Genomic DNA, 25,680 nt, shown 5'->3' with positions numbered 1-25,680 from the left:
CAGCTTAAGGCCCAGTTTATGCATGCAGCAGGATCAAGAGGTAAAACCATTTCTGCGCTGTACCACTTCAAGATGCTGGAAGGTTGCCTGTTTGAATGTTTTCGCCATAAAAAATAAGTTCTGTGCAAGCAGAAAAACAGCACATGACAAAAGGCTAGGCCGAATCTTTCTGACATGCTCATTTTCTACACTCGGTGAGTTTATTCGTTTCCAATATAGATAAAGAAGATCATTTGCAGTCTGAAGTGGGGCAGCTCAGAAGAAGCTCTACCACTAAATATATAAACTGGGTCTATATAACAGGAATGACAAGATAATTAAGGATTTCCTGTATATGGTTAAGTGACCCTGAGGACTGTAAAAGTGAATTTTTTTAAAAAAAAAATCAGTGTAAGTTTTTGTATCTTGGTTCCAGATAAGTCACTTCCATCCAATGGAATGCAAATTGTCAGAGGGAAAATCTATACCAAGAGCAATCCCAGCAATTGTTATGGGGCAAGGCTTAAAAATACTTTTGTCGTTGTTGAAAAAAAATCAAAGTCTCAAAACGTTCCTGGTTTTAAATCTGTTCCGGAAAGAGATTCCCTGCAGAAATTCAGGTGCCACCTGAAGAACACGCCCCCTTAGGCGAGTCACTGTGTTTTTGGTGGATGCGCCGTAGATTCTGGCCAATCATACAAATCCGGCAGAAACGATTCGTACTTGTAGTTCCAGATCCTCGACCGTATGTGCTTGTTCTTGTCTGCAGGCTCAGGGTAATGGAACGCCATGTTGTTAGCATACAAAAATTCCATAACCTGCAGGGCGGGAGGAAATCAGATTATTGATCTGCAGGATTCCCATGATCTATCTCAGAGATGGAGAACACAGAAAGCAGCCTTATACTGGTCCATCTCATTCAGTATTGTCTACACCCTGGCTAGCCTACCTGGTGCCCTTCAGATGCTGGACTACAAAACCCATCATCCATGACCGTTGGGCCATGATGGCTGGGGCTAATGGGAGTTGGTAGTCAGGCAACAGAGGGTGCCTCTCTATGGTTTCACATGGGTCTCTCTCAGCCCTGCCTGCAATTAGATCTGGGACTGTCCACATGCAAAGAAGATGTTCTGCCACTGAGCTACAGTCCTCCTTGTGGTCCTCCAGCTTGCCGTTGGACCCTCCAGCTCCCATCAGCCTCAGTCAGCAAGGCCAACAGTCAGGGATGATGGAAGCAACATCTGTGGAGAGCCACATATTCCCCATCATTGGTGTCTTCCTATTTTGTTTCTAACCACAAGTAGCCAATTGCTTCTGGAAGCTCACAAACAAGGCCTGAAGATGGCCTTGGCATTTTGGGCCCAGACATGTGCTACCTTTGTCCTTCAAGGTTTTCGTTTAATGATGATCGTCATTATCCAAACCTTGTTCAGACACCTAGAATGGGCAGTTTAGGTTCATCCCATGCAATCAATTCCAGCCCCTAGAATGTCATTGAATGTCCCCACCCACTCCACCCTGCGATATTCAGAAAAATTAAAGTGGGCTGTACATCTATCCAAACGCTTCTCCTGCCACCCCCCAAAATGGCACTTACTTTAACGGCAATGTTAATGGAAACCTCCCGGATGTTTGCAAGAGGAGGATAAAGCCGTCCTTCAGCAAGTTCTTCCTCAGTCAGCTGCTCTGTTAATGCCTTTTTTAATATGAAGAGAAAAATATTACACAGGAACGAACCAACATAATAATAATATAATAATAATAATAATTTATTATTTATACCTCGCCCATCTGGCTGGGTTCCCCCAGCCACTCTGGGCGGCTTCCAAAAAAATAATAAAATACTGTAATACATCAAACATTAAAAGCTTCCCTAAGCAGGGCTGCCTTCAGATGTCTTCTAAAAGTCTGGTAGTTGTTGTTCTCTTTGACATCTGGTGGGAGGGCGTTCCACAGGGCGGGTGCCACTACTGAGAAGGCCCTCTGCCTGGTTCCCTGTAACTTGGCTTCTCGCAGTGAGGGTACCGCCAGAAGGCCCTCGATGCTGGACCTCAGTGTCCGGGCAGAACGATGGGGGTGGAGACGCTCCTTCAGATATACTGGACCGAGGCCATTTAGGGCTTTAAAGGTCAGCACCAACACTTTGAATTGTGCTCGGAAATGTACTGGGAGCCAATGTAGGTCTTTCGAGACCGGTGTTATATGGTCTCGGCGGCCGCTCCCAGTCACCAGTCTGGCTGCTGCGTTCTGGATTAGTTGTAGTTTCCGGGTCACCTACAAAGGTAGCCCCACATAGAGGGCATTGCAGTAGTCCAAGTGGGAGATAACCAGAGCATGCACCACTCTGGCGAGGCAGTCCGCAGGCAGATAGGGTCTCAGCCTGCGTACCAGATGGGGTTACACTGTTCCTGGGCCATTTAAGGCTTTAGAGACGATAACCAACACTTTGGCTAAGGCCTGGAAATGGCTCTCAAGCCAGTGAAGTTGCTGCAATGATGGGAGCCACGCTATCGCAGTAATTGGCTCCGGTCTACATCCTTGCTGCTACATTTTTGAACCAGAGGATGTTTCTAAACCGTCTTCCAAGGCAGCCCCATGTAGAGCTCACTGCGGTAGCCCTGATCTAACCAAGGCATTTGCCATTGTGGCGCAATCTCCTCGCTTCTGGCCTCTTAAGCCAACCAATGCACAGGTCAGTTCTGAACTCATATTTTATCTTTTCCATTTGAAAATCCCCTTCACACGTGCGGAAACTGCAATGCACGTACTATTTCACCCACCAGGTGTTTCGCCTTCGGACCACTTACCTTCGCAGCCTCCAGGAAAACTTGATCGCTAATGTGCCGAACCCCACTGAGAATAACAGCAAGAGCAACGCCTAAAGAACAGAGACATTCAAAGTCGTTTTACAAAAACGTCTGGATTTGCGGAACTGAAAGGCTTTTATGCGGCTGTTTGCGTTGAAGCTAACAGCAGTGTTTATTTTTATAAGTGTTGCTACCAACAATGCTCAGCACTGAAAGCCAACAGCACGAAGGGAACTGAAGGTGGGGCAGCACAGGATTCCCTGATGCCCTTGTGGCAAAAAATATTTTTTATTATGAACTTGTAACCTGCCATCACAAAGCCCATCTCGCAATGCAAGAGGCCTTTGGATTCTAACCAGCCAAAATTGTCTCTTAACAAACTGCTTTACCTGGAAATATGTATGCATTGTTTCCTTGTCCAGGTTTGAAGGATCGCCCATCACTTAGCTTCACTGGCTCAAAAGGGCTGCCGCTTGCGAACAGACAACGCCCCTGCCAAATAGAAAAAAGAGGAAACGATTCATCAGGAAGCCACTTCTGCAAGAATAAGGGCAATACAGTACAGATGAAGTTCCACCGCAATTTTATACATGTGAGTATTTGTACACTGGGCAGACACAACACTTTTAGCTACACCAAGAGGTGCTCACACATGTCTCCAGCCAAATAATATTACAAACTGCCAGGGTGGATTTGATTTAAGTCAGTGAGACTTGGTTTAAATTTTTTTATTCGTGTGTATTGAAACTCAGTCTAAGTTTTTTCCCCTTTATGTTTAACCACATCAGTTAACAGTTAAAAAACAGCAGTCACGAAATTAAAAGACGCCTGCTCCTTGGGAGACAGGCGATGGCAAACCTAGACAGCGTCTTAAAAAGCAGAGACATCACCTTGCTGACAAAGGTCCTTATAGTTAAAGCCATGGTTTTCCCAGTAGTGATGTATGGAAGTGAGAGCTGGACCATAAAGAAGACTGATCGCTGAAGAATTGATGCTTTTGAATTATGGTGCTGGAGGAGACTCTTGAGAGTCCCATGGACTGCAAGAAGATCAAACCTATCCATTCTTAAGGAAATCAGCCCTGAGTGCTCACTGGAAGGACAGATCCTGAAGCTGAGGCTCCAATACTTTGGCCACCTCATGAGAAGAGAAGACTCCCTGGAAAAGACCCTGATGTTGGGAAAGATGGAGGGCACAAGGAGAAGGGGACGGCAGAGGACGAGATGGTTGGACAGTGTTCTCGAAGCTACAAACATGAGTCTGACCAAACTGCGGGAGGCAGCGGAAGTCAGGAGTGCCTGGCGTGCTCTGGTCCATGGGGTCACGAAGAGTCGGACACGACTAAACGACTAAACAACAAATTTATTTTTTTACAGAAAGGCATTCCTGCTGGTATAATCTTAATATTTACAACCAGAGGAAGATTTCATTTTTGGAATAATACATTTTCAGAGTAGTTTTTACAGTTATATCAAAAATTACTGATTTGGTTGTACTATGAGATATAAAGGTAAAGGTAAAGGAAGCCCTGACCATTAGGTCCAGTCGCAGATGACTCTGGGATTGCGGCGCTCATCTCGCTTTATTGGCTGAGGGAGCCAGCGTACAGCTTCCGGGTCATGTGGCCAGCATGACTAAGCCGCTTCTGGGGAACCAGAGCAGCGCACGGAAACACTGTTCATCTTCCCGCCGGAGCGAATAAGTTAACTGTTTTTATATTTGGACAACTTTTCTAAGAATTAATAACAATTTAAACCATTTATTTAACTAAAACAATAACATTATAGCATATGTATCCATGTTTGTTAACTGATGTGGTTAAACATTAAAAAAAAAGAATTAGACTGAGTTTCAACACACATGAAAAGCTTAAAACAAATCCTTATTTCCTGATGGCCTTTGAACTATAATGTAACTTAAATAGAAAACTATCTTTAGAAAGATTTTTTTCCTCCAAAAACATTTTATTTAAAAATCCAATTTAAATTGAAAAAATTGATTTAAATAAAAAACAAATCCTATTTTATTTATAAATAAATAAATCATTGATTTTTATCCACCCTGCAAACTGCATTACAGCAGAATCTGACCCCATTGGCAAACCTACCAGATATCTATAGGCTGGACCCATGTTTCCTTAGGGCCTTTGGAAGTGTGTAAGCCCAACAATACGACAGTTAACTTTTGCAAAAAATGCGGGGGGGGGGATAATATTGCCCTATTCAGTCCGTGTGTTTTGGATCTGGTGTGTGTGGATCATAAGTGATTATGACATCTAATGTGTAGCTGTCTGGTACACCCAGAGGTAGGGCAGATATTCTTGCTCGGCAGCTGAGATTCTATTTCACCATGCGGATTCCATATCTAGTTAGAGCCTAATCAGAAGTTGCTGCTGGTATCCATCTGTCTCAAGGGACAATGGAGTGCACCTCTGGGGATTGTCATCTTCCAAAGCAACTACTCTATTCCGAACCTAAAAATGGAAAGTGTAATGCTTGTAGTCAACAAAAGAGCTTTAAAGACTGTCTCAAGGCAAATCTAAAAAAAAAAATGTAGTATAAACACAGACAACTGGGAAACACTGGCCTGCGAACGCTGCAATTGGAGAACAGCCTTTACCAAAGGTGTCATGAGCTGTGAAGATGCTCAAACTCAGGACGCAGGGGAGAAACGTGCTAAGAGGAAGGCATGCTTGGCAAATCCTCACCATGATCAACTCCCACCAATGTCCCCACTGTGGAAGGACATGTGGATCCAGAATTGGCCTCCACAGTCACTTACGGACTCACTGTTAAGACTGTGTTCATGGAAGACAATCTTACTTGACTACGAGTGATCAGTGAAGGTGAAGGAGAAGGAGGAGGAGAAGGAAAGGAAGAAGAAGGAGGAGGAGGAGGAGGAGGAGGAGGAGGAGGAGGAGAAATCAAACTACTGTGTTAGCAGCACCCAAGTGACCTCCCCGGGGCGCAAACCTGGGCAGTGTGTCTCTTGAGGTCCTCGTGAGAGAGGGAAAGGACCATTGATACCAGATACCAGTTCTCTGCAGGTGAGCTGATCAGCCACACTAGCACACGAGTCAAAACCACATAATGTCTTCAGCACAGAAGGTGCTTCCTGATCAAGCTTCCGGCAGCTCAGTCAAGCAAGTCAAGCTGCACAGTCCAGGAGAAAGGCTGTGATGACCAGTGATGCTTCAAGTTATTTGGCTCACCTCTGTTAACGTGTATGCCTCCTCAGCGGTGCACTCAGCTTTCGCAGTAGGGTTACTCAGTGCAAATATGATCGGTCTCTGGTTGATGGAGCCCATCGCTTTGAGAACGTCATGGGAGAAGAGTCGGCCTGCGCCTGCGACCCCTGGAAGAAGCAAATAACATGATGCCTTTTCCCCCGCCCTCCTGCCAAAAAGAGGCTCACATGCAGTTTTTTGAAAAATGGTAGCAATAGGACACTGGAACACAGCAAGTATTTCTGCGCCAACTGGGCTGGACACAGCACGGCCACTCTGGGGATGTGACGGCACACGTTCTTGCTAAAGCAAAATTATTTCTCATGCTCCTCCTTGCCTCAATGCCAGTGGGATATGAAAGCAGTTAATGCAGGACAGGCAACACACGGACTCTGCAAGGTCTTGTCTCATGGCAAGTTTGTATATTCCCTTGTCTTCACACGTAACTGACAGGGACATGGGTGGCGCTGTGGTCTAAACCACTGAGCCTCTTGGGCTTGCCGATCGGAAGGTCAGTGGTTCGAATCCCCACGACGGAGTGAGCTCCCGTTGCTCTGCCCCAGCTCCTGCTGACCTAGCAGTTTGAAAGCACGCCAGTGCAAGTAGATAAATAGGTACCACTGTGGCGGGAAGGTAAATGGCGTTTCTGTGCACTCTGGCATTTGTCATGCCTCAGATGATGCATGAAGAGTCTGGGATGGTTTATATGGGGAGGGGAGGTCCTTGAGGTGTCCTGCGCCACACCTCTGTGGGAAGTTGCACAACTGAGGGGCTGCAACAGAGAATGACCCCGTCCCAGCAAGCTTCTGAGGGTGGAGGAACTATCAAGAGGGCCCCCTCTGTTGATCTTAATATCCAAGAGGGACTGTAGGGAAGGAAGCGGTCTTTCAGATATTTGTGGCCTACAACTCTTAGGTCTTTAAGCACCAACAGGACCTGGGCCCAGAAATATTCAACCAAATGCCTACGGGAAGCCATTAAGCAGGGCCTGCCACCTCTGATCCTGGAGGCAGTATCTAGCCACTAGTACTAGCAGCCACTGATAAATTTATGGAGGATAAGGCTCAGTTCTGCTTTATCGGGAATAGAATGGCACAGGATGACCAACACACCCATACTGAGTGTTCAGTTGGGACGCGGGTGGCGCTGTGGTCTAAACCACTGAGTCTCTTGGGCGTACCGATCAGAAGGTCGGCGGTTTGAATCCCCACGATGGGGTGAGCTCCTGTTGCTCTGTCCTAGATCCTGCCAACCTAGCAGTTCAAAAGCACACCAGTGCAAGTAGATAAATAGGTACTGCTCCGGCGGAAAGGTAAATGGTATTTCTGTGCGCTCTGGTTCCATCACAGTGTCCTGTTGCGCCAGAAGCGGTTTAGTCATGCTGGCCCCCATGTCCTGGAAAGCTGTTCCTTGGACAAATGCCGGCTCCCTCAGCCTGAAAGCGAGATGAGCACCACAACCCCATAGTTGCCTTTGACTGGGTTTAACCGTCCAGGGGTCCTTTACCTTTTACCTTACTGAGTGTTCATATGGGTGTCCATGTCACACTCAGGCCTGTTGACAGTACAAGCACACACAGGCCAGTCACTGTGGAAAATGTAATTCTTGCAGGTCTGGTCTTCAGTAACCACATAGCCTCCTTTGGGAAGGCAGCCCTGTTTAGGGAAGCTTTTAATGTTTGATGCATTACTGTATTTTAATATTTTGTTGGAAGCCGCCCAGAGTGGATGGGGAAGCCCAGCCAGATGGGAGGACTATAAATAAATAAATTATTATTATTATTATTATTATTATTATTATTATTATCCACCTGACATTAAAAGCCCTTCCTGAAAGCATCAGTATTATTATTACTGGGATGCTAACCCGATATGAGAAGCGTTAGCAACACTCACCAATGATAGCTGAAGGCTGAAGCACATTCACTGCTTCTAAGAAGGTCTTTGGCACCTGGTCTGGGGCTGCGTGAGTAAAGGACTCTTGGTTGGCATCAACAGTTTGTTCCCGACCCTAGATATTTTAAAAATAAAGAATTATTGAGAGTTGGCAGGGTGGGAGTGGGGGTGGGAAGAGTAGAGCATTAAGATTGTGCCCAACCAAACCCCAAGCCTCACCTGAACCAATAAGCCGTATTTGTCAAACATCCATATTTTCTTATAAGCTTCTTCTGGAGAAAGACCGCTTTCCACCATAGCCATGACGATGAGATTTGCAATTCCAAGGGCAGCCTGATAAATAAGAGAAATGCTGGGGAAATACCGTATTTTTCCATGTATAAGACGCCCCCATCTATAAGACGCCCCCTATTTTTGGGGACTCCGATTTAAGAAAATGGGGGAGAGATGTATCCGTGTATTATAATAATAATAATAATAATAATAATAATAATAATAATAATAATAATAATAATAAATGTTATTTATATCCCGCCCTCCCCAGCCAAAGCCGGGCTCAGGGCGGCTAACAACAATAAAACAGTACAAAAGTACAACACAAACAACACTCTAAAATCATTCATTATAAAATTAATTCAAATCAAGCCACTGGCAACCATTGGGCCAGAGCTCCGCGAAGATTGCCGAAGATGAGCCCCGATTTTGAACATTATTTTAGAGTAAAAAAAAATTAGTCTTATACATGGAAAAGTATGTTATGTCACTCTGTAGAGCTGCTGACCAACTGCCTTTCAATAAATTAGTTAAGGCAATTAACTAAGGAGCAAGGCAAACCATGAGCCCGGGTGCCGATGATGCGTTTAGCCAAAGCATGGTTTAGCTCAAGGCAACACATCAGAAGAAGGACCAGGAGCGAGACAGCAGTGATCACTTCTCCAGGAATACTTGTGATCGTGTGCTAAGCCACAGTTTGGCTTGGTGTGTCGTGTGAAACAGGCCGATATTATATGTGCAAAGCTTTCTGTAATCCCTTACTGCGTTTGGTCATTGCAACAAAGCTGTAAAAGGTCAGTCGCAACCCTTTTCCAGCTGGGAAAGAACTACCGTATTTTTTGCTCTATAAGACTCACTTTTTCCCTCCCAAAAAGTAAGGGGAAATGTGTGTGCGTCTTATGGAGCGAATGCAGGCTGCGCAGCTATCCCAGAAGCCAGAACAGCAAGATGGATCACTGCATAGCGATCCCTCTTGCTGTTCTGGTTTCTGAGATTCAGAATATTATTTTTTCTTGTTTTCCTCCTCCAAAAACTAGGTGCATCTTATGGTCTGGTGCGTCTTATAGCGCGAAAAATACGGTACATGCCTCACTCAGAAGCACAACTCACCTCTCCTGCACCAAGGAACAAGATCTGGTGCTCTGTAATTGGTTTACCGAGAACTTTCTGCGCTGCCAACAACCCAGCCAAGGCCACCGAAGCTGTCCCTGTGAAAGGAACAGACCTTGCTGAAAAGAGCTGGAATAAAAGAGGCGTCTACAAATACAGACAGCAAAATATCAACAAAACAGATACCCAAGAGGGGCTGATTTACCCTGTATATCATCATTGAAGGTGCAATATTTCTCTCTGTATTTCCTCAAAAAACGGAAAGCGTTGTGGTTTCCAAAGTCTTCAAATTGAATGAGGGTGTTTTGGCCATACCTAGAGGGCAAAATGAGAAATACGGAGTCAACAGCTGTGCTGCAAAGGGCACAACGTTTTAATACTTCGTGCATGTTCATGCATGACTTGGAAACAGCCATGTAAGAATCTTGCCATGTAAGGAAACCAGGCAAGAAAACCTTTGTAAATCTAAGCTGCTGATTCTCTTCTTAACTTGGTTACTTTATAGTGAGTTGATTGGTCCATCTAGCCATCTATGGCCTTCCTTATTTTTTACTTTTACTTTGCTTCAGGATGAGAACAGAAATCATTCTCCGGGGGCGTGGCAGCAGCAGGAGGCCCCATTAGCTGAAGCGGTGCTTCAGGTTAAGAACAGTTTCAGGTTAAGAACAGACCTCCGGAACGAATTAAGTACGAAACCAGAGGTACCACTGTTCTTGGAACATGTGTTGATGTTTGTGATTATTGGAACGCATACCTGTCTACAATGGCTTCCATGAACTCATCGATGAGCTCATCGTACAGCTGAGAGCGGTCTCGCTTCTGGTAGAGCCCCATATAAAACGGGTCATGAAGAAGCGTCTGTGGAAAACGAAGAACAAAAGCCATTAAAGGAAGTGCTTAGATCATTCTGCAGTACCCTGCTCTACAGAGGACTTACTTATTTTGTGCCATTCCCAGGAAGTGTGGACTTTAGCAGCAGATATCAAGTAGCCTTTCACATCTAAGTCAAATTTTAAATGCTTCACCATCTCTTTAAAAATAACCATGTCCCACTACCCAAGGACCCCAGGCAGAAAAGCATCTGGCTGAGCTGGCTTAATAATGAGCCTTATGGGAGAAATAACAACAAAAGAAGAACGGCAGATGAAACTGATGGAATATGCAGAGATGGCGAAACTGATGGGGAAGATCTGAAACCAGGAAGATCAAGTATTTTCTAAAGACTGGGGTAAATTTGTCATTTATTTAAAAGACCACTGTAAATAGTTAAAATCTTTGGCAGGGATGTAATGACACTTGTAATGTGGAATTAGTTATGGTAATTATGGTTATATAATAGATGGATAATGGTAAAAGATGCAGCAAATTTAAACTTAAACAAGGAACCCATGGATGGAAGGAATGAGGTCCAAAAGTTCAAAAGAACCTTGTATTTTAATGTTTGAAATGGTTATGTTTTATATATATAAAATTATCCCCAAAAACCCTAATAATAATAATAATAAGCATTATGTGTATTTCATGTGTATTTTAATGAAATTAATAGTGTTAAAGATTATGAGTCATAGGTTGTGGAGTGTGTGTAATAAATTTAACAGTGCTTAGCTTATTTTCCTCTAGTTGTTAGTTTGTTAATGTTGTTAATATTGTTTCATAAATTATAAATGTTGTATTGATTTGTTAATCACATAAAACGACATTTCCTGTAATTGTGACTTTCTAAAGTTGCTGCTTTGTTAATAGTGTTTTATAGATTGTAACTGTTTTATGATTTGCTAACTATTTTATATGATTTATGCTGTATTTGTGATGCCCTATTATGTTTTATTGCATTACCTTATTTATTGTTTGCAAGCCGCTTTGGGATTTGTCCGAACGAAAATTGGCATAGAAATGCAATCAATCAAATCAATCAACCATTCTGCAAGAAAAGAGTGTCTACCCAGGCAGCAGAATCGGATGGTGGAATGAATGAATGGCCTGCACCACTTCAGACTGTAAAATGGAGAGGACTACATTGTTTTCAAATGCTACTCTACATGAAACTCCCGCTGCAGAGAGAAAACCAGCCTAGGGAAATGCTAGAACCAGGCTGTCCTATGTCTAGCTTTCATCTTGAAGAGAAATCCATCAAATCGAATCAAAATCCAACCTGCCATGAAATTATTGAGAGGATCCACAGCTATGGAAAAGGCTAAAAAGGTAAAGGACCCCTGGATGGTTAAGTCCAGTCAAAGGAGATTATGGAGTTGCGGCGCTCATCTTGCTTTCAGGCCAAGGGAGCTGGTGTTTGTCCACAGACAGTTTTCCAGGTCATGTGGCCAGCAGGACTAAACTGCTTCTGGTGCATGGAGGACCGTGATGAGTGCCAGAGCTCACGGAAACGCCATTTACCTTCCCGCTGCAGGGCTACCTATTTATCTACTTGCACTAGTGTGCTTTCAAACTGCTAGGTTGGCTGGGGCAGAGCAACAGGAGCTCACTCCATCATGGGGATTCAAACCACCGATCTTCCAATCAGCAAGCCCAAGAGGCTCAGTGGTTTAGACCACAGCACCACCCGCATCCCTGACTGGAAAAAGCTAGGGCTTTTTGTGTCCACCATGTGGCAAACCAAAACATGGAAGTCTAAACAACCACAGCCCATAAACAAAGGAAGGCCAAACCTCCCACTAGGCCTGGGCGATGTAGCGATACAAAACTGGTATCGGGAGAGGGAATGAGGCATTGTTGTAACTTACCTGATTGTCTGTGCCAACATCAATACACACAGGGAGGCACTTGTCGGGTTGTATTCCAGCACATGCTGTGTATAAGCAGAGCTTGCCAACAGGAATCCCCATTCCATACACACCCAGATCACCAAGGCCCAATATCCGTTCTCCATCTGTGACGACAACAGCCTTGAAGGCACAAGGGGGAAATTAACTTCAGGCACATGGGTAAAAGATGGAAGAGGAACAGTATAAATCTCTACAGTGTTTCTTTTCTGGTAGGTAAGAATGTTTAGGCTGAAGAAGTAATTATTTTCCTAATTAGGATAGGGCAACTAGGAGTACCCGGCACGCTGCTGCGCTATAGACTTAACTATTAAGTCAGTTTGTTCCCCTTTCCCAGAGAATCCTGAAACCCTTAGATCAGGGGTGAGGAGGAGCAGCCAAGAAATTTCTCAGCACCCTGACTAAACCATAGGCAAAAGAGGGGACGATGAGATGTCACTTTGAGATTGCAAAGAGGTGGCGGTTGCACAAATAAAAAAAAGAATAGACTTGGATTGCCTTGGATTGGGGAATAGGTGGACATGTATGTGGGATGTGATACATACCGTATTTTTCGCTCTATAGGACGCACTTTTTCCCCTTCAAAAATGAAGGGGAAATGTGTGTGCGTCCTATGGAGCAAAGACGCAATAGCCCTGCGACCCTCTCCCGGCTGGAGAGGTAAAGCGGGGCTATGGCAGGAGCCTCCATAGGCGCGCGTCACCTCTCCAACCGGGAGAGCGCGGCGGGGCTAAAGCAGCCCCCCGCGACCCTCTCCCGGCTGGAGAGGTGACGCGCACCTATGGCAGCAGCCTCTCTGCTGCGCCTTTCCACTGCTCCCTGACCTGCTCTTTGGGGCTGGTGGTGGGCTTCCCCCTGCCAGCCCCAAAGAGCAGGTCGAAAGGAACCTGAAGCCTGGAGAGCGAGAGGGGTCGGTGCGCACCGACCCCTCTCGCTCTCCAGGCTTCCAAGGTAGCCGCCTGAACGCACCTTAAACGCACCTTGTTTTAGAGCGGGAAAACAGGAGGGGGGAAATTCTCCCACTCTCTGCGCAGCGCTTCCTGCCGCTTCACTGAAGGGGCGCTGGGCAGAGAGCATAAGAATTTTTTTCCCTTGTTCTCCCCCCTCTAAAACAAGGTGCGTCCTATTGTCCGGTGCGTCCTATGGTGCGAAAAATACGGTAAGTAGCTGTCAAGTACAACATTCCTTGTTTTCCTAGAGAATACATGCGGGGGAATGTTTGTTTTTTGTTTGTTTTTATAAATGTTTATTGAAATTTTCAAAAAATAAAGAAAAAACAAAAAAACAATTAAAAACACATAAAATTTACATTTCTTACTATCAATAACCAATTTCCTTGACTTCCCCACACCTCCCCTTCTTGTATTCCAGTTCCAATTTTTAGCTCAGCAAGTTCTTGTCCCCAAACTTTACCTTATTTTCTTTAATTCATTTTAATTAACCAATTTTAACTTATAAACCTCAATCTTTATACATCAGTACTTATTCTTAAAAATCTTTTTCTAAGGTCGACCCCAATTCCCTTCCACAAATTCCCCATTTTTATGTTAGTGGCAAAACAAAATTAAATGAAACAGAATATAATTGTACACCCTTTGGATTCCCAAAGCCCCACCCCCCCTTTCCCGGTTTCGAACCCCAACAAAAGTCCATCAGTCTATCTGCTGTCAGCCTGGCGACCTCACGTCCGAGGCTCTTAATTCTCTCTCAATTCCTCTCTGCCGGTTTTTTTGATAGTCCTTTATATTGAACACCAAATCTCGAAGAAGCTCTGTCCCAATAAGGTCCATGTTTCTTCCAGCCAGGCCTCCATATTTAAAAGTGGAGCCAAAATCTTGTTTCTTGCTTCTCTTAAGTCCAAATGTCCCAAAAGCTCCAGTTTCCACTTTAGCCAGGTTTGTATTCCAAAGGTCTTCAGATCTCCAAATAAGGAGATCTCTCCATTCTCCATTCTTCAATTCAAACCAGATTTTCATCATCCTGATCTTATTTTCCTTTGTATCCATCTTAATCGGCCTCTGGCTCTCCTTAATCATCTGTGGCATTATAGCTCCTCCTTCCTTTTCCTTCAAATCATCATGTTTCTCTTTCATCACATTCTCAAATTTCTCAGATTTCTTTTCTTGTTCAGCTGCAGATTTTTAGTTCAACTGCAAAACTTTTTTGTTCAGCTGCAAAGACTTGAGTCAAGTCCCTCCCAGGCTCAGTAACTTTATTTACTGTTCCATTCAATACTGTAACATTTGTAGCCAAAACATCACTTTGTTCTTGTAACTTTCCCAAGAGAAAAAAGTCCTCTCCAGTTCAGCCAGTGTTTTTCCACTTACAGCCATTTTTGTAATGTCCTGAACCCCCTCTAGAGGGATTCTGGTTTCTTAGTATCTTCCAGTTCCAACCCAAAAGTCAAGTTAGCCTTTTCTTCTTTATTTTTAACAATTTGTTGCCAAATTGTAACAAATATAACCAGCAAAGACAACAGAAACAAAGTTCTCCTTTTTCCCCAACTTTGACAGCTAGTTTGACAGCTGTCAAAGTCTTCTATGTCTCTTCCGCACGCTCTCTCACCGATCGCTCCCGGGTCCTGGGGGAGGGGTGACAATTCCGCTCTCAATATTAGCTCTTATCCTCCAGCACAATCACTTATATTGCCAAAACGTGGAGTTAATTGCTTTTATCCACAAAAGAGAAAGGTGTTCTCTCAACCTTAAGTTATAAAATCCTTGCTTTAAGATGTTTACAAGGCGGGTAGGCGGACTTCCTCTTTACACCTTACCCGGTCGTACCTAATTCCCAAAAAAGAAATTTCTCTTTTTAAGTCCAATTTCCGTATTACTCACGGGTTGTTACTTTTAGTCCAAATGTTCTGAGAAAGAAGTCAGCGCTCTCCGTCCATGGCATGCAGCTTCACTCAGTAGGGGAAGCAGTCGACTCTCAGCACCGCACCGCTCTCCGTCCCCCGTTCCGGAGCCTTTAAAAAGGCTCCTTCGCGGGTCGGGGGGGCGCAAATGGTGCCCGCCGAGTCACCAGGTCCACAGGCTTCAGCACCTGTGGTTTCTGAGGGTCCCCGCGTCGCCGCCGCAGCAGGACCCAACCCCTACTAAGCCGATTCCCTCCGGAGCTCAGAGGGAATCCGCCATTAGGCGATGGCGCTAACCCGGAAGTCGTGCGCCGGGGGGGGGGAATGTTTGGTCCAGCCAGTCGAAAACTTCCTGTTTCCTCCTGACATGGAGCATCCTTCCTCTTGCATGTGACTAGAGGTTGGCATGACCTTACCTGCCTAGGTAACAAAAGGACAAGGCATGCAACACACCTTCTCTTTTTGACTTCTTCCGTCGTTGGAGCAGCTCTTTTTAGCTAAAAATGCATGTATATACTTTGTAACAAAGTCTGTCTTCAGGAATTCAACTGTGAACTGATGATGTGAGTAAACTTATTTTATATACTTTACACAAGATTGTGGCGTGTTCATTCTTTTAAGAGGAATATAAGGGAACTTACCAGGAACCTAATACTGAGAGGTTTTAAACAAGCCTGCAACCAGCTATCTGCTGTGCGTTTAAAAGGGGAATGTAAAACTCTGCTGTTATAGAACTTGCTAGCGCAAGTTTTGAAGGATATTAATAAACAATATATCCTCTCCTGCCTCCCTGAACATTCCCACAATGCACGCACATTTTAGAAAGCTCTGTCAATGGTAGAGAAGTGAGGAGATGCAAACGGTTGCCCAAATCAGTTTCCCCCAACCTGGTGCAGTCTAACTGTTTGGCTCAAAGAGTGAGCACAGTAGGTCTCACAAAAATGGTCCTGTTTTGATGCGTCCCTAAGTTTCATACTCAGAAACACATGTTCGTCGAGACATGGGACAAGGTGGCTATGCAGTATTCATAGTTGCATGACACAAATTCCTGACTGCAAGACAAATAACCCCCGGTATTTATCTATCCAGTTTCCCCATTGCTGAAAAAGCAAAGCTGGAATTAAGAGAAACACACACATATGAAGAAGGGGATGCATCATACCTTCACATCGTTTTCTGGCCAGTTATTCACAACTGATCTGATATGGCCCCTATCTGTTATGGCAATGAATAATCCTCTGCAAGAAAATAGAAACATATCACTCACTGATGCATTCAAATCATTCCTTTTATTTGCAGTGTGAGCTTAGCAAAGGGCACCCTCTCAATTAATAAATCAAGCTAAAGATAGTGCTTTAAAAAAAAGAAGACGACACAATGAATATTAGATTGGAATTTTGGAATGTATTATTTAAAGGTTATGGAGTTTGGAAAATGTGAAATTAATCCACCCCAACTTCAATCTGTCACATGAAATAAAATTAGACAGAACTTCATAAATCAGCAAACTAAGCTGACAGAAATACTTAGGGTTTAGATCAAGTATAGGACTGAACAGGGAGAGAAAGATGGGGGTGGGTGGGAATCAGTCCTAACATTCTCTTCTCCACACTATTCTCTGCGAACAGAAATTCACAGCTGCACAAAAGGCAAAGCAGATTTTTGTCACTTGTAAGGGAAGCTAAAGTCGTCTGTTTTGCTGGGTTGAAAAGCTCACATTACCCCCAAAGGAACAGGAGGATGAGGATCTTGGTGGGGCAAGTTGAAGACTGGAAATCAAATCAAGTGGGTAGGAAAGCTCCAAAGGATGGGGCTGAAGGAAGGGTGCAGAGAAGTTAGCTCGTAGAATATTTGCTTGCCCTACCTGCCTGCAGACAGTCTTGCCAGAGTGGTGCATGCTTTGGTTATCTCCCACTTGGACTACTGCAATGCACTCTACATGGGGCTACTTTTGAAGGTGACTTGGAAACTACAACTAATCCAGAATGTGGCAGCTAGACTGGTGACTGTGAGTGGCCGCCGAGACCATATAACACCGGTCCTGAAAGACCTACATTGGCTCCCAGTACATTTCCGAGCACAATTCAAATTGTTGGTGCTGACCTTTAAAGCCCTAAATGGCCTCGGTCCAGTATATCTGAAGGAGCGTCTCCACCCCCATCGTTCTGCCCGGACACTGAGGTCCAGCTCCGAGGGCCTTCTGGCGGTTCCCTTGCTGCGAGAAGGAGGTTACAGGGAACCAGGCAGAGGGCCTTCTCAGTAGTGGCACCTGCCCTGTGGAATGCCCGCCCATCCGATATTAAGGATATTACAAGACATCTGAAGGCAACCCTGTATCAGGAAATTTTTAATGTCTAATGTTTTACAATTTTTTATGTGCTGTAAGCCGCCCAGAGTGGCTGGGGAAACCCAGCCAGATGGGTGGGGTATAAATAACAATATTGTTGTTGTTGTTGTTGTTGTTGTTGTTGTTGTTGTTCCTGCCTCTGAATTCAACAACTGCCACTGTGCAACAGATTAGGCAATGGACTACCAAACACAAATCTAAAGGAAAGATAGAAGGAAGGAGAGGAAAAGGGTAAACAGATAAATTAAAGATGTTAATTTGGACAAACTTAGTCCATTATTTGGCTGCAGTCTCCTGGTTTATTTTTATAGCACATGTAAAAAGGTAAAGGTAAAGGGACCCCTGACCATTAGGTCCAGTCGTAGCTGACTCTGGGGTTGCGGCGCTCATCTCGCTTTATTGGCCGAGGGAGCCGCCGTACAGCTTCCGGGTCATGTGGCCAGCATGACTAAGCCGCTTCTGGCAAACCAGAGCAGTGCACGGAGACGCCATTTACCTTCCCGCCGGAGCGGTACCTATTTATCTACTTGCACTCTGACGTGCTTTCGAACTGCTAGGTTGGCAGGAGCAGGGACCGAGCAACGGTAGCTCACCCCGTGATGGGGATTCGAACCGCTGACCTTCTGATCGGCAAGTCCTAGGCTCTGTGGTTTAACCCACAGCACCACCCTTGTCCCTTATAGCACATGTACACGGTGCTTTATCAAGTAACATAAGCAAGCAAACAGACAGCCGCATATCTGCTCTTGAGTCACCATGGTACAGCAACTGTAAATTCTGAAAAGCTTCATTGGTTGAGACATAAAAATCAGAATATAAAAATGTTCTTACTTTGGCCTCCTAAAGATATGTCCATACTGGGAACAAGCTAAGCCTACTGTTGGTGTATAAACAATTGGCATTAATTGCTCAATATCATCTTGCAATACCCTGTAGAACAGCTTCTCGTTTCTTTCCTGCATGCCCATCACATAGATGTATCTGTAAATGAAACAGTGGAGATGCAAGATTAGATTTATTTATATACCTTCCCACAAATGAGGAATACTCTGAAGCTGAAATGCAAGACGGAGAACAATAACAAAATCATTCCTCCCCGCCTCTTTTGCTTTTTGAATTTGTGATTCTCCCGTGCTATCCTTCTCAGGGAGAAACTATTCATTTCACTTAGATGAGTATCCCTTCTCTTTAAAAACAAAAACAAAAAACACAAGCAGTGTTAAATTTCAGCAGCAGGGCAGCAAAAGGGTGGAGGAGAGAAGGGAAGGGGCTGCTTAATCCTCTCCCTTCCACTCATCTTTCTGCTCAAAGTATCCGCAGGCTGCTTTTCACCCACAGGGGAAAAGATAAAAGTATTCCATATATATTCCATATATATTCAAATCAGAACCAGTGAAGGCGGTGAAGGTCCTGTGTGAGTGTCTGGAGGCGGTTGGAGGATGGATGGCAGCTAACAGATTGAGATTGAATCCTGACAAGACAGAAGTACTGGTTTTGGGGGACAGGAGGCGGGCAGGTGTGGAGGACTCCCTGGCCCTGAATGGGGTAACTGTGCCCCTGAAGGACCAGGTGCGCAGCCTGGGAGTCATTTTGGACTCACAGCTGTTCATGGAGGCGCAGGTCAAATCCGTGTCCAGGGCAGCTGTTTACCAGCTCCACCTGGTACACAGGCTGAGACCCTATCTGCCTGCGGACTGCCTTGCCAGAGTGGTGCATGCTCTGGTTATCTCCCGCTTGGACTACTGCAATGCGCTCTACGTGGGGCTACCTTTGAAGGTAACCCGGAAACTACAACTAATCCAGAACGAGGCAGCCAGACTGGTGACTGGGAGCGGCCGCTGAGACCACATAACACCGGTCTTGAAAGACCTACATTGGCTCCCAGTACGTTTCCGAGCACAATTCAAAGTGTTGGTGCTGACCTTTAAAGCCCTAAACGGCCTCGGTCCAGTATATCTGAAGGAGCGTCTCCACCCCCATTGTTTTACCTGGACACTGAGGTCCAGTGCCGAGGGCCTTCTGGCGGTTCCCTCACTGTGAGAAGCCAAGTTACAGGGAACCAGGCAGAGGGCCTTCTCGGTAGTGGCGCCCTCCCTGTGGAACGCCCTCCCACCAGATGTCAAAGAGAACAACAACTACCAGACTTTTAGAAGACATCTGCAGGCAGCCCTGTTTAGGGAAGCTTTTAATGTTTGATGTATTACAGTATTTTAATATTTTTTTGGAAGCCACCCAGAGTGGCTGGGGAAGATATAAATAATATATTATTTATTTTATTATTATTATTATTATTATTATTATTATTATTATTATATTGTTTCCCCCTGTGGAACAAAAAGCAGCTTTTAAAGAGGAGTGCTGCAGAAAGAATGCAGTTTGTCAAGGGAGCCGTGGACTCAAAAAGGTTGAAAACCTCTGGACACTTTCTTCATGGAGGTTACTTCCAGTTAAGCTAATGCAGGATTTTGGACTCCAATTCAAGGTTGTTTTTACAACCGACACTAAACTTTTTGTTTTTATTTTGCATTTAACAGTTGCATTCGCTGAATGCAAAGTAACCTCTATGAACCAAGTGATAGTTTCTTCCAAGAAACACGCACTGGATCAGGATTATGGGAAAACCTACTTAAAGGGCGGTGGGGTGTAATCATCGTTTGCTCAATGGACATGACACTCCCTTGATAAGAGAGCTGTATATTAGGCAGAACACTGCTTTATGGGCACGCTATCTATCTTTCAGTTACTGCCTAGATCCTAAGTGCCTACACATTAACACTCAAGTCAGTAATTACACTTAGATTTATATCAGGGGTGGGGCAAGGGCTCTAGCTCAATGGCACAGAATCTAAATCTCATACAGAAGGTCCCAGGTTCAAGTAGCGCTGGGAATCTCAGAAAAGGAGAAAAGAAAGCAGGTTGCTTTACTAGTAAATATATTTAATAAGAAGCAAAGCAACAAAGGCTTCAAAGGGGTATATTTGGAAAATGGGAACGAGCTGAAGGAAGCATGACCTATACCCGGTCAGAGATGCTTTGATGGAAGCCCTGGTGATGTTTCGATGGACATGTTTATTTTTTAAAAAAATATTCTTTATTGATTTAAAAAACTGCATGTCTATGCAAACATTATGTACTATCTCTTAACAGGTAGAAAAAAGAAAATTATATAAAATAGAAAATTTATAAAGAAAGGGGGGGAAAGAAGTAACTAAGATAAGAAACAAAGAAATTTTAAAAAAGACGAAGTTATTTACATAGTAAAAGTACTCATCGACGCAATCCTTCCCTTCTTTCTCATTATACTGTTTGATATAACATTCTTTTTTACACAGGTTTACATTATATAATATCATTTCTTTCTGCTTTGTATACATTCCTTTGATCTTTTTCTTTACAAAGATCACTCAATTTCTGATAATATGGAGCTATTTGTACAATGAAGTTTTAGATAATTCTTACATAATATTATCCATTCTCTAGTTGTTTTTTGTTTCGATATTCCTCTAACTGATCCCGTCAGTTTTGCTCATTGTAGATATTCTAACATGAGTATCTGCTAATCTGTAATCTCTGGGAGCGTTTCATTCTTCCAATTCCTTGCTATAAGGGTTCTAGCTGCTGTTATACCATACATAAACAATGATCTTATATGTTTTTTAATTTCTGATGGTAATATACCAAGAAGGAAAATCTCTGGGGGGGTTTTGAAAGTAATTTTAAATAGTTTCTTAAACTCGTTATAAATATCATTCCAGTATTTGCCAACGGCTACACAGGTCCCAGTAGTGATGTATAGAAGTGAGAGCTGGACCATAAAGAAGGCTGATCGCCGAAGAATTGATGCTTTTGAATTATGGTGCTGGAGGAGACTCTTGAGAGTCCCATGGACTGCAAGATCAAACGTATCCATTCTTAAGGAAATCAGCCCTGAGTGCTCACTGGAAGGACAGATCCTGAAGCTGAGGCTCCAATACTTTGGCCACCCCATGAGAAAAGAAGACTCCCTGGAAACGACCCTGATGTTGGGAAAGATTGAGGGCACAAGAAGAAGGGGACGACAGAGGACGAGATGGTTGGACAGTGTTCTCGAAGCTACAAACATGAGTCTGACCAAACTGCGGGAGGCAGTGGAAGACAGGAGTGCCTGGTCCATGGGGTCACGAAGAGTCAGACATGACTAAACGACTAAACAACAACAACACACAGGTCCACCACATATGATAGTATGACCCCTCCTCTTTTTTACATCTCCAACAGGTTGATGTTTTCCCTTTATACATTTTAGCAAGCTTTTTGGGGGTAAGATGCCCTCTATATACAATTTTCATGGTATTTTCCCTGAGATTATAGCATGCTGTGAATGTAACGTCTGCCGTTCGATGGACGTGTTTAGGCACTGTTGAGTGTTCTCTTATCAGACATTTTTTAAGGCCTGAGTCAACCGGCTACTTTCAAAAGCTGAGTTTGGGCCAAACCGGCTTTCCCCCTGTGGATCTGGATCCCTGACACATGTCCAAGCTACAACAGCAATAGCAATAAAAACTCGAGAATGAATGATACAAGACCAAGTGCCTACCCACACACACTTACTTTTCCAAAGGGTCGGTCATTTTTGCCACGTTCCTGTGAAACCGTAAGGCTTGGATGTCTTGCGTCTCAAACTTTGGAGGTAGAAGTCCCTGGAGGCCAAGCATTTGACGTTCTTTTAACGTGAAAGCCATGCCCTGGAGACAGAGAGGAACAAGAGAAGTCAGACGCTGTTCAGCCTGGGAAAGAGGAGACTGAGAGGAGATATGATAGACATCTTCAAATATCTCAAGGGCTGTCACATGGAGGAGGGGAAAAGCTTGTTTCCTCCTGCCCTGGAGGGCAGGATTCGAACCAATGGATTCAAGTTACAAGAAAGGACATTCCGACTCAACATCAGGAAGAGATGTTCTGCAATGGAACGGACTCCCTTGAAAGGTGTGGTGGACTCTCCTTCCTTGGAGGTTTTTGAGCAGAAGTTCAATGGCTATCTGCCAGCGATGGAGCCAATGCAACTTGTTTCTCATTTGGCGTTCTAGCAGTAGAGGAACTCTCTTCGCCACCAGCACATAGCTGTCAACTTACAGATTTGAAAATAAGGGGCCAGCAGCCTCGAAAATAAGGGATCAGCAGCCAAAATAAGGGATTTTTCAGAGCACAGGTATGCTCAACTTCTGAGCCCCTCCGAGCCAAAGGCAGAAAGCCCAGCCAGCAGCCAAACGAAGCCTCAAGCGGTGGTTCCCACAGCACAGCAACTCGGCAAAGGGGATGCAGCAAGGGAAACCACCGTCACCTCTCCGCTGGGAAGCGCTGAGCAAAGGTGAGTCCCCAAGCAACATGGCCGATTTGATCAGCACAAGGCATGCAAGCTCCATCCCCCAGTCGTTCTTAGACTCCTTATTGGGTGAGCAACGCAGCCAAGCAACACAGTTGGAGCCTCCCTCCTCCCTGGCCGGCAGGGAGGGAGGGAGAGGAGCTGCTTCCTTTGAAACCCGGGAAATTTAAGGGACACCATCAATAAGGGACAGCATCAGGACACCGCACTGGGATAAGGGACTTTCCCACCAAATAAGGGACGGTTGACAGCTAGGCACCAGCACCCGCCAAGGGAGCTGAGGTGGTTTCACCCTGTCGCCTTGCAGGGCCAGGGCCAATGCAGCTCGTTCCTCCCTCTGCTTTTCAAAACTGCAATGTGTTGGCTGGGGATACATATTGCGATGTTTGGCTGGTGATACATCGTGATGTTGAAAGGCTGATCTCGCCTAGCGCTAGTCCAGGATTCCATTTAGTCCAGGAGACCACAAGCAGGACATAAGCGAAACAGGCCCCTCTCACTCTTGTTTCCTAGCAACCAGTATCCCCGGCCCTACTCTTAAGATTTGCTTCATCATAAGAATGCTAAGGAAAATAAAAACAAGCACCCCTGTTCTAGTTTAGGGAAGCTTTAAATGTTTGATGCATTACTCTATTTTAGTGTTTTGTTGGAAGCCGCCCAGAGTGGCTGGGGAAGCCCAGCCAGATATGCGGAGTATAAATAATAAATAATAGATTATTATTACTACTACTATTATTATTATTATTATTATTATTATTATTATTATTATTATACCAACACTAATCTAATTCAACAAGCCAAAACAATTCCTGGCAATTCTCAGTACCATCTAGTTGGGTTTTATTTTTTTTTAGCAAAGCTGAAACTCAGTGAGCCTGACATCTTATTGAGCTAACAGGGCCCATAGTTCCCTCAATTTTAATCTGCCAGGGATGAGGAGGCTTGGAGAGTAATGAAGGATATTGTTTTTTGAAGGAAAGTCGGGGTCACTAATCTCAGATGGCATCTTGTTCAGTCTCTTCAGAGATCTGAATAGTGTTCGGAGACCCTCCTTTTTCAGAAGATTGAGCTTCAATATGGCCTACTTAGGGCTTATCCAGATGCTCAGCAAACATCTGTTTAAGAAATAATATTAAAATAAATAATAATAAAATAAAAAAAATATTATTGTTGAAATGGGCAAGGGTTCTTTTTTAGGTGGAGGGGGCAGAAGAGAACCAGGCAGCCATTATTTAGCACTTTTATTTTCCAGAGCCCATTCCCTCTCAGCAACCCCAGCTACGCCTTTGACAGCTATCTGTCTCGACTTCATTCTTAATCCTCTTATGACTCAGCCTCAATAAAAACTGCCGGATTGAACAGTAAACCCAGCAGTGACCTCGGGGTTCATCACTCCTATCATCTTGTCACATGGAATTGCTTCTTATTTTTCCTGTCAACAGAATCGTAACTCATTTTTTGGCATGGGGGGAAGAGATCGGTCTGTCAGAGCTGCATCCTGCCCTACCTCCCCTGTGACCCTCCAAATGTCGTTGGACTCCAACTCCCATGAGCCTCAGCGGGCACAGCCAATGGTCAAGGATGATGGGAGCTGCAGTCCCAATGACATCTCGAGCAACCTTTTCAGAAGTGAGAGCCACCTTTAGATCAAACATGTATTTGGGGATCCACTTTTAAACAAACACCATATACATGTACCATTGTAGCGTTGCGGCTGTGATCCATTGGAGGGCAGGCTATAGGTTGGAGACCAGCTAACTAGAGGGCCACAAGTTTTGTGGCAAGACACTTTGGAAAGGGGACAGTAGGTCAGTTAGAGCAGCCGACACCCAAACCTATTGCCATACCCATCTCTTGGCTCTGGGCTGGCAATAAGGCAACCAGGTGACATTCTTCTGAAAGTCAAATTTAGCCAAGAACCACTGAGTTTTCAAGGAAATGAGCCCCGTATTTAGCAGGCACCCAGCACCCGCCCCACTTCTTGTTACTTTCCATTCACTAGTTAGGAACTTTGCAGTAGACCAAAAGTATGTGGAGAGTGTTGTTGAGAAAAGGCCTGCTTTAAAAGTTACTTACCTTAAATAACCCAATTTCCTCCCTCTTGGTAAGTGCTAATCTTAAACCATATGGGATGAACCTCTTCTCTGATGCAAACTTTTCCTCTTCTTTACCCTTTCTTTCAAGATTCATTCTCCCACAGCTTCTTCTTCTCGTCTCAATTCTCCCTGTGCCATTCCTTGTCACTAGATTCCTTTATCCTCTGGCTGACCAGATCCCTGTGCTTTCCCTACCAGCCCTGCACCTGCCGCCTGAAAAGTTTTGATCCCAGCCACACTGACAATGTCTCCTTCCCTTATGGAAGAAGGACTGCAAACTGCTGTGTTTCCCGATCAGCTAAGTATTCCATGACACTGCACCAACACAAGCACAATGTACTACCACCACCAGTATTATACAGTGGTACCCCGGGTTAAGTACTTAATTCGTTCCGGAGGTCCGTACTTAACCTGAAACTGTTCTTAACCTGAAGCACCACTTTAGCTAATGGGGCCTCCTGCTGCCACCGCGCCGCCTGAGCACAATTTCTGTACTCATCCTGAAGCAAAGTTCTTAACCTGAAGCACTATTTCTGGGTTAGCGGAGTCTGTAACCTGAAGCGTATGTAACCTGAAGCGTATGTAACCTGAGGTACCACTGTACTGGTATACAGATGTACCTAGGAAGTCGAATGGAATCCGTTCCGGAAGTCCGTTCGACTTCTGAAAAGTTTGGAAACCAAGGTGCAGCTTACAATTGGTTCCCAACTGCACAGGCGCACCGGAAACAATAGCGAAGCCATGGCAGACATTCGGCTTCCAAAAAAAAGTTCAAAAAACGGAACACTCACTTCCGGTTTTTGATCGTTTGGGAGCCAGAACTTCCAACTCCCAAAGCGTTCAGGAGCCATGGTACGACTGTACAGTGGTACCTCGGGTTACATACGCTTCAGGTTACATACGCTTCAGGTTACAGACTCCACTAACCCAGAAATAGTGCCTCAGGTT

The 25,680-nt window shown here is 44.6% G+C and overlaps 1 protein-coding gene across 1 annotated transcript in view; it reads right to left on the bottom strand.

The window, feature by feature from the left end:
* Positions 1 to 379: 379 nt before the first annotated feature.
* Positions 380 to 25,680, bottom strand: part of ME2 (malic enzyme 2) — a 40,222-nt gene continuing 14,921 nt past the window's right edge. The window contains exons 3-16 of the mRNA XM_053408901.1: positions 21,865 to 21,998; positions 18,106 to 18,255; positions 16,090 to 16,165; positions 12,032 to 12,193; positions 10,045 to 10,148; positions 9,496 to 9,605; positions 9,291 to 9,388; positions 8,127 to 8,240; positions 7,908 to 8,022; positions 5,998 to 6,140; positions 3,176 to 3,278; positions 2,787 to 2,857; positions 1,577 to 1,675; positions 380 to 797 (exon numbers count right to left, since the gene is read on the bottom strand). Coding sequence (XP_053264876.1) covers positions 633 to 797; positions 1,577 to 1,675; positions 2,787 to 2,857; positions 3,176 to 3,278; positions 5,998 to 6,140; positions 7,908 to 8,022; positions 8,127 to 8,240; positions 9,291 to 9,388; positions 9,496 to 9,605; positions 10,045 to 10,148; positions 12,032 to 12,193; positions 16,090 to 16,165; positions 18,106 to 18,255; positions 21,865 to 21,998 — 1,644 coding nt within the window. The 3' untranslated portion in view covers positions 380 to 632. The remainder of the gene's footprint in view (positions 798 to 1,576; positions 1,676 to 2,786; positions 2,858 to 3,175; positions 3,279 to 5,997; positions 6,141 to 7,907; positions 8,023 to 8,126; positions 8,241 to 9,290; positions 9,389 to 9,495; positions 9,606 to 10,044; positions 10,149 to 12,031; positions 12,194 to 16,089; positions 16,166 to 18,105; positions 18,256 to 21,864; positions 21,999 to 25,680) is intronic.

Source organism: Podarcis raffonei, chromosome 11 (assembly GCF_027172205.1).
Source record: "Podarcis raffonei isolate rPodRaf1 chromosome 11, rPodRaf1.pri, whole genome shotgun sequence".
NCBI classification, from domain to species: Eukaryota; Metazoa; Chordata; class Lepidosauria; order Squamata; family Lacertidae; genus Podarcis; species Podarcis raffonei.
The sequence above is the reverse complement of the archived record's forward strand: the minus strand, read 5'-3'. Positions and strand labels throughout refer to the sequence as shown.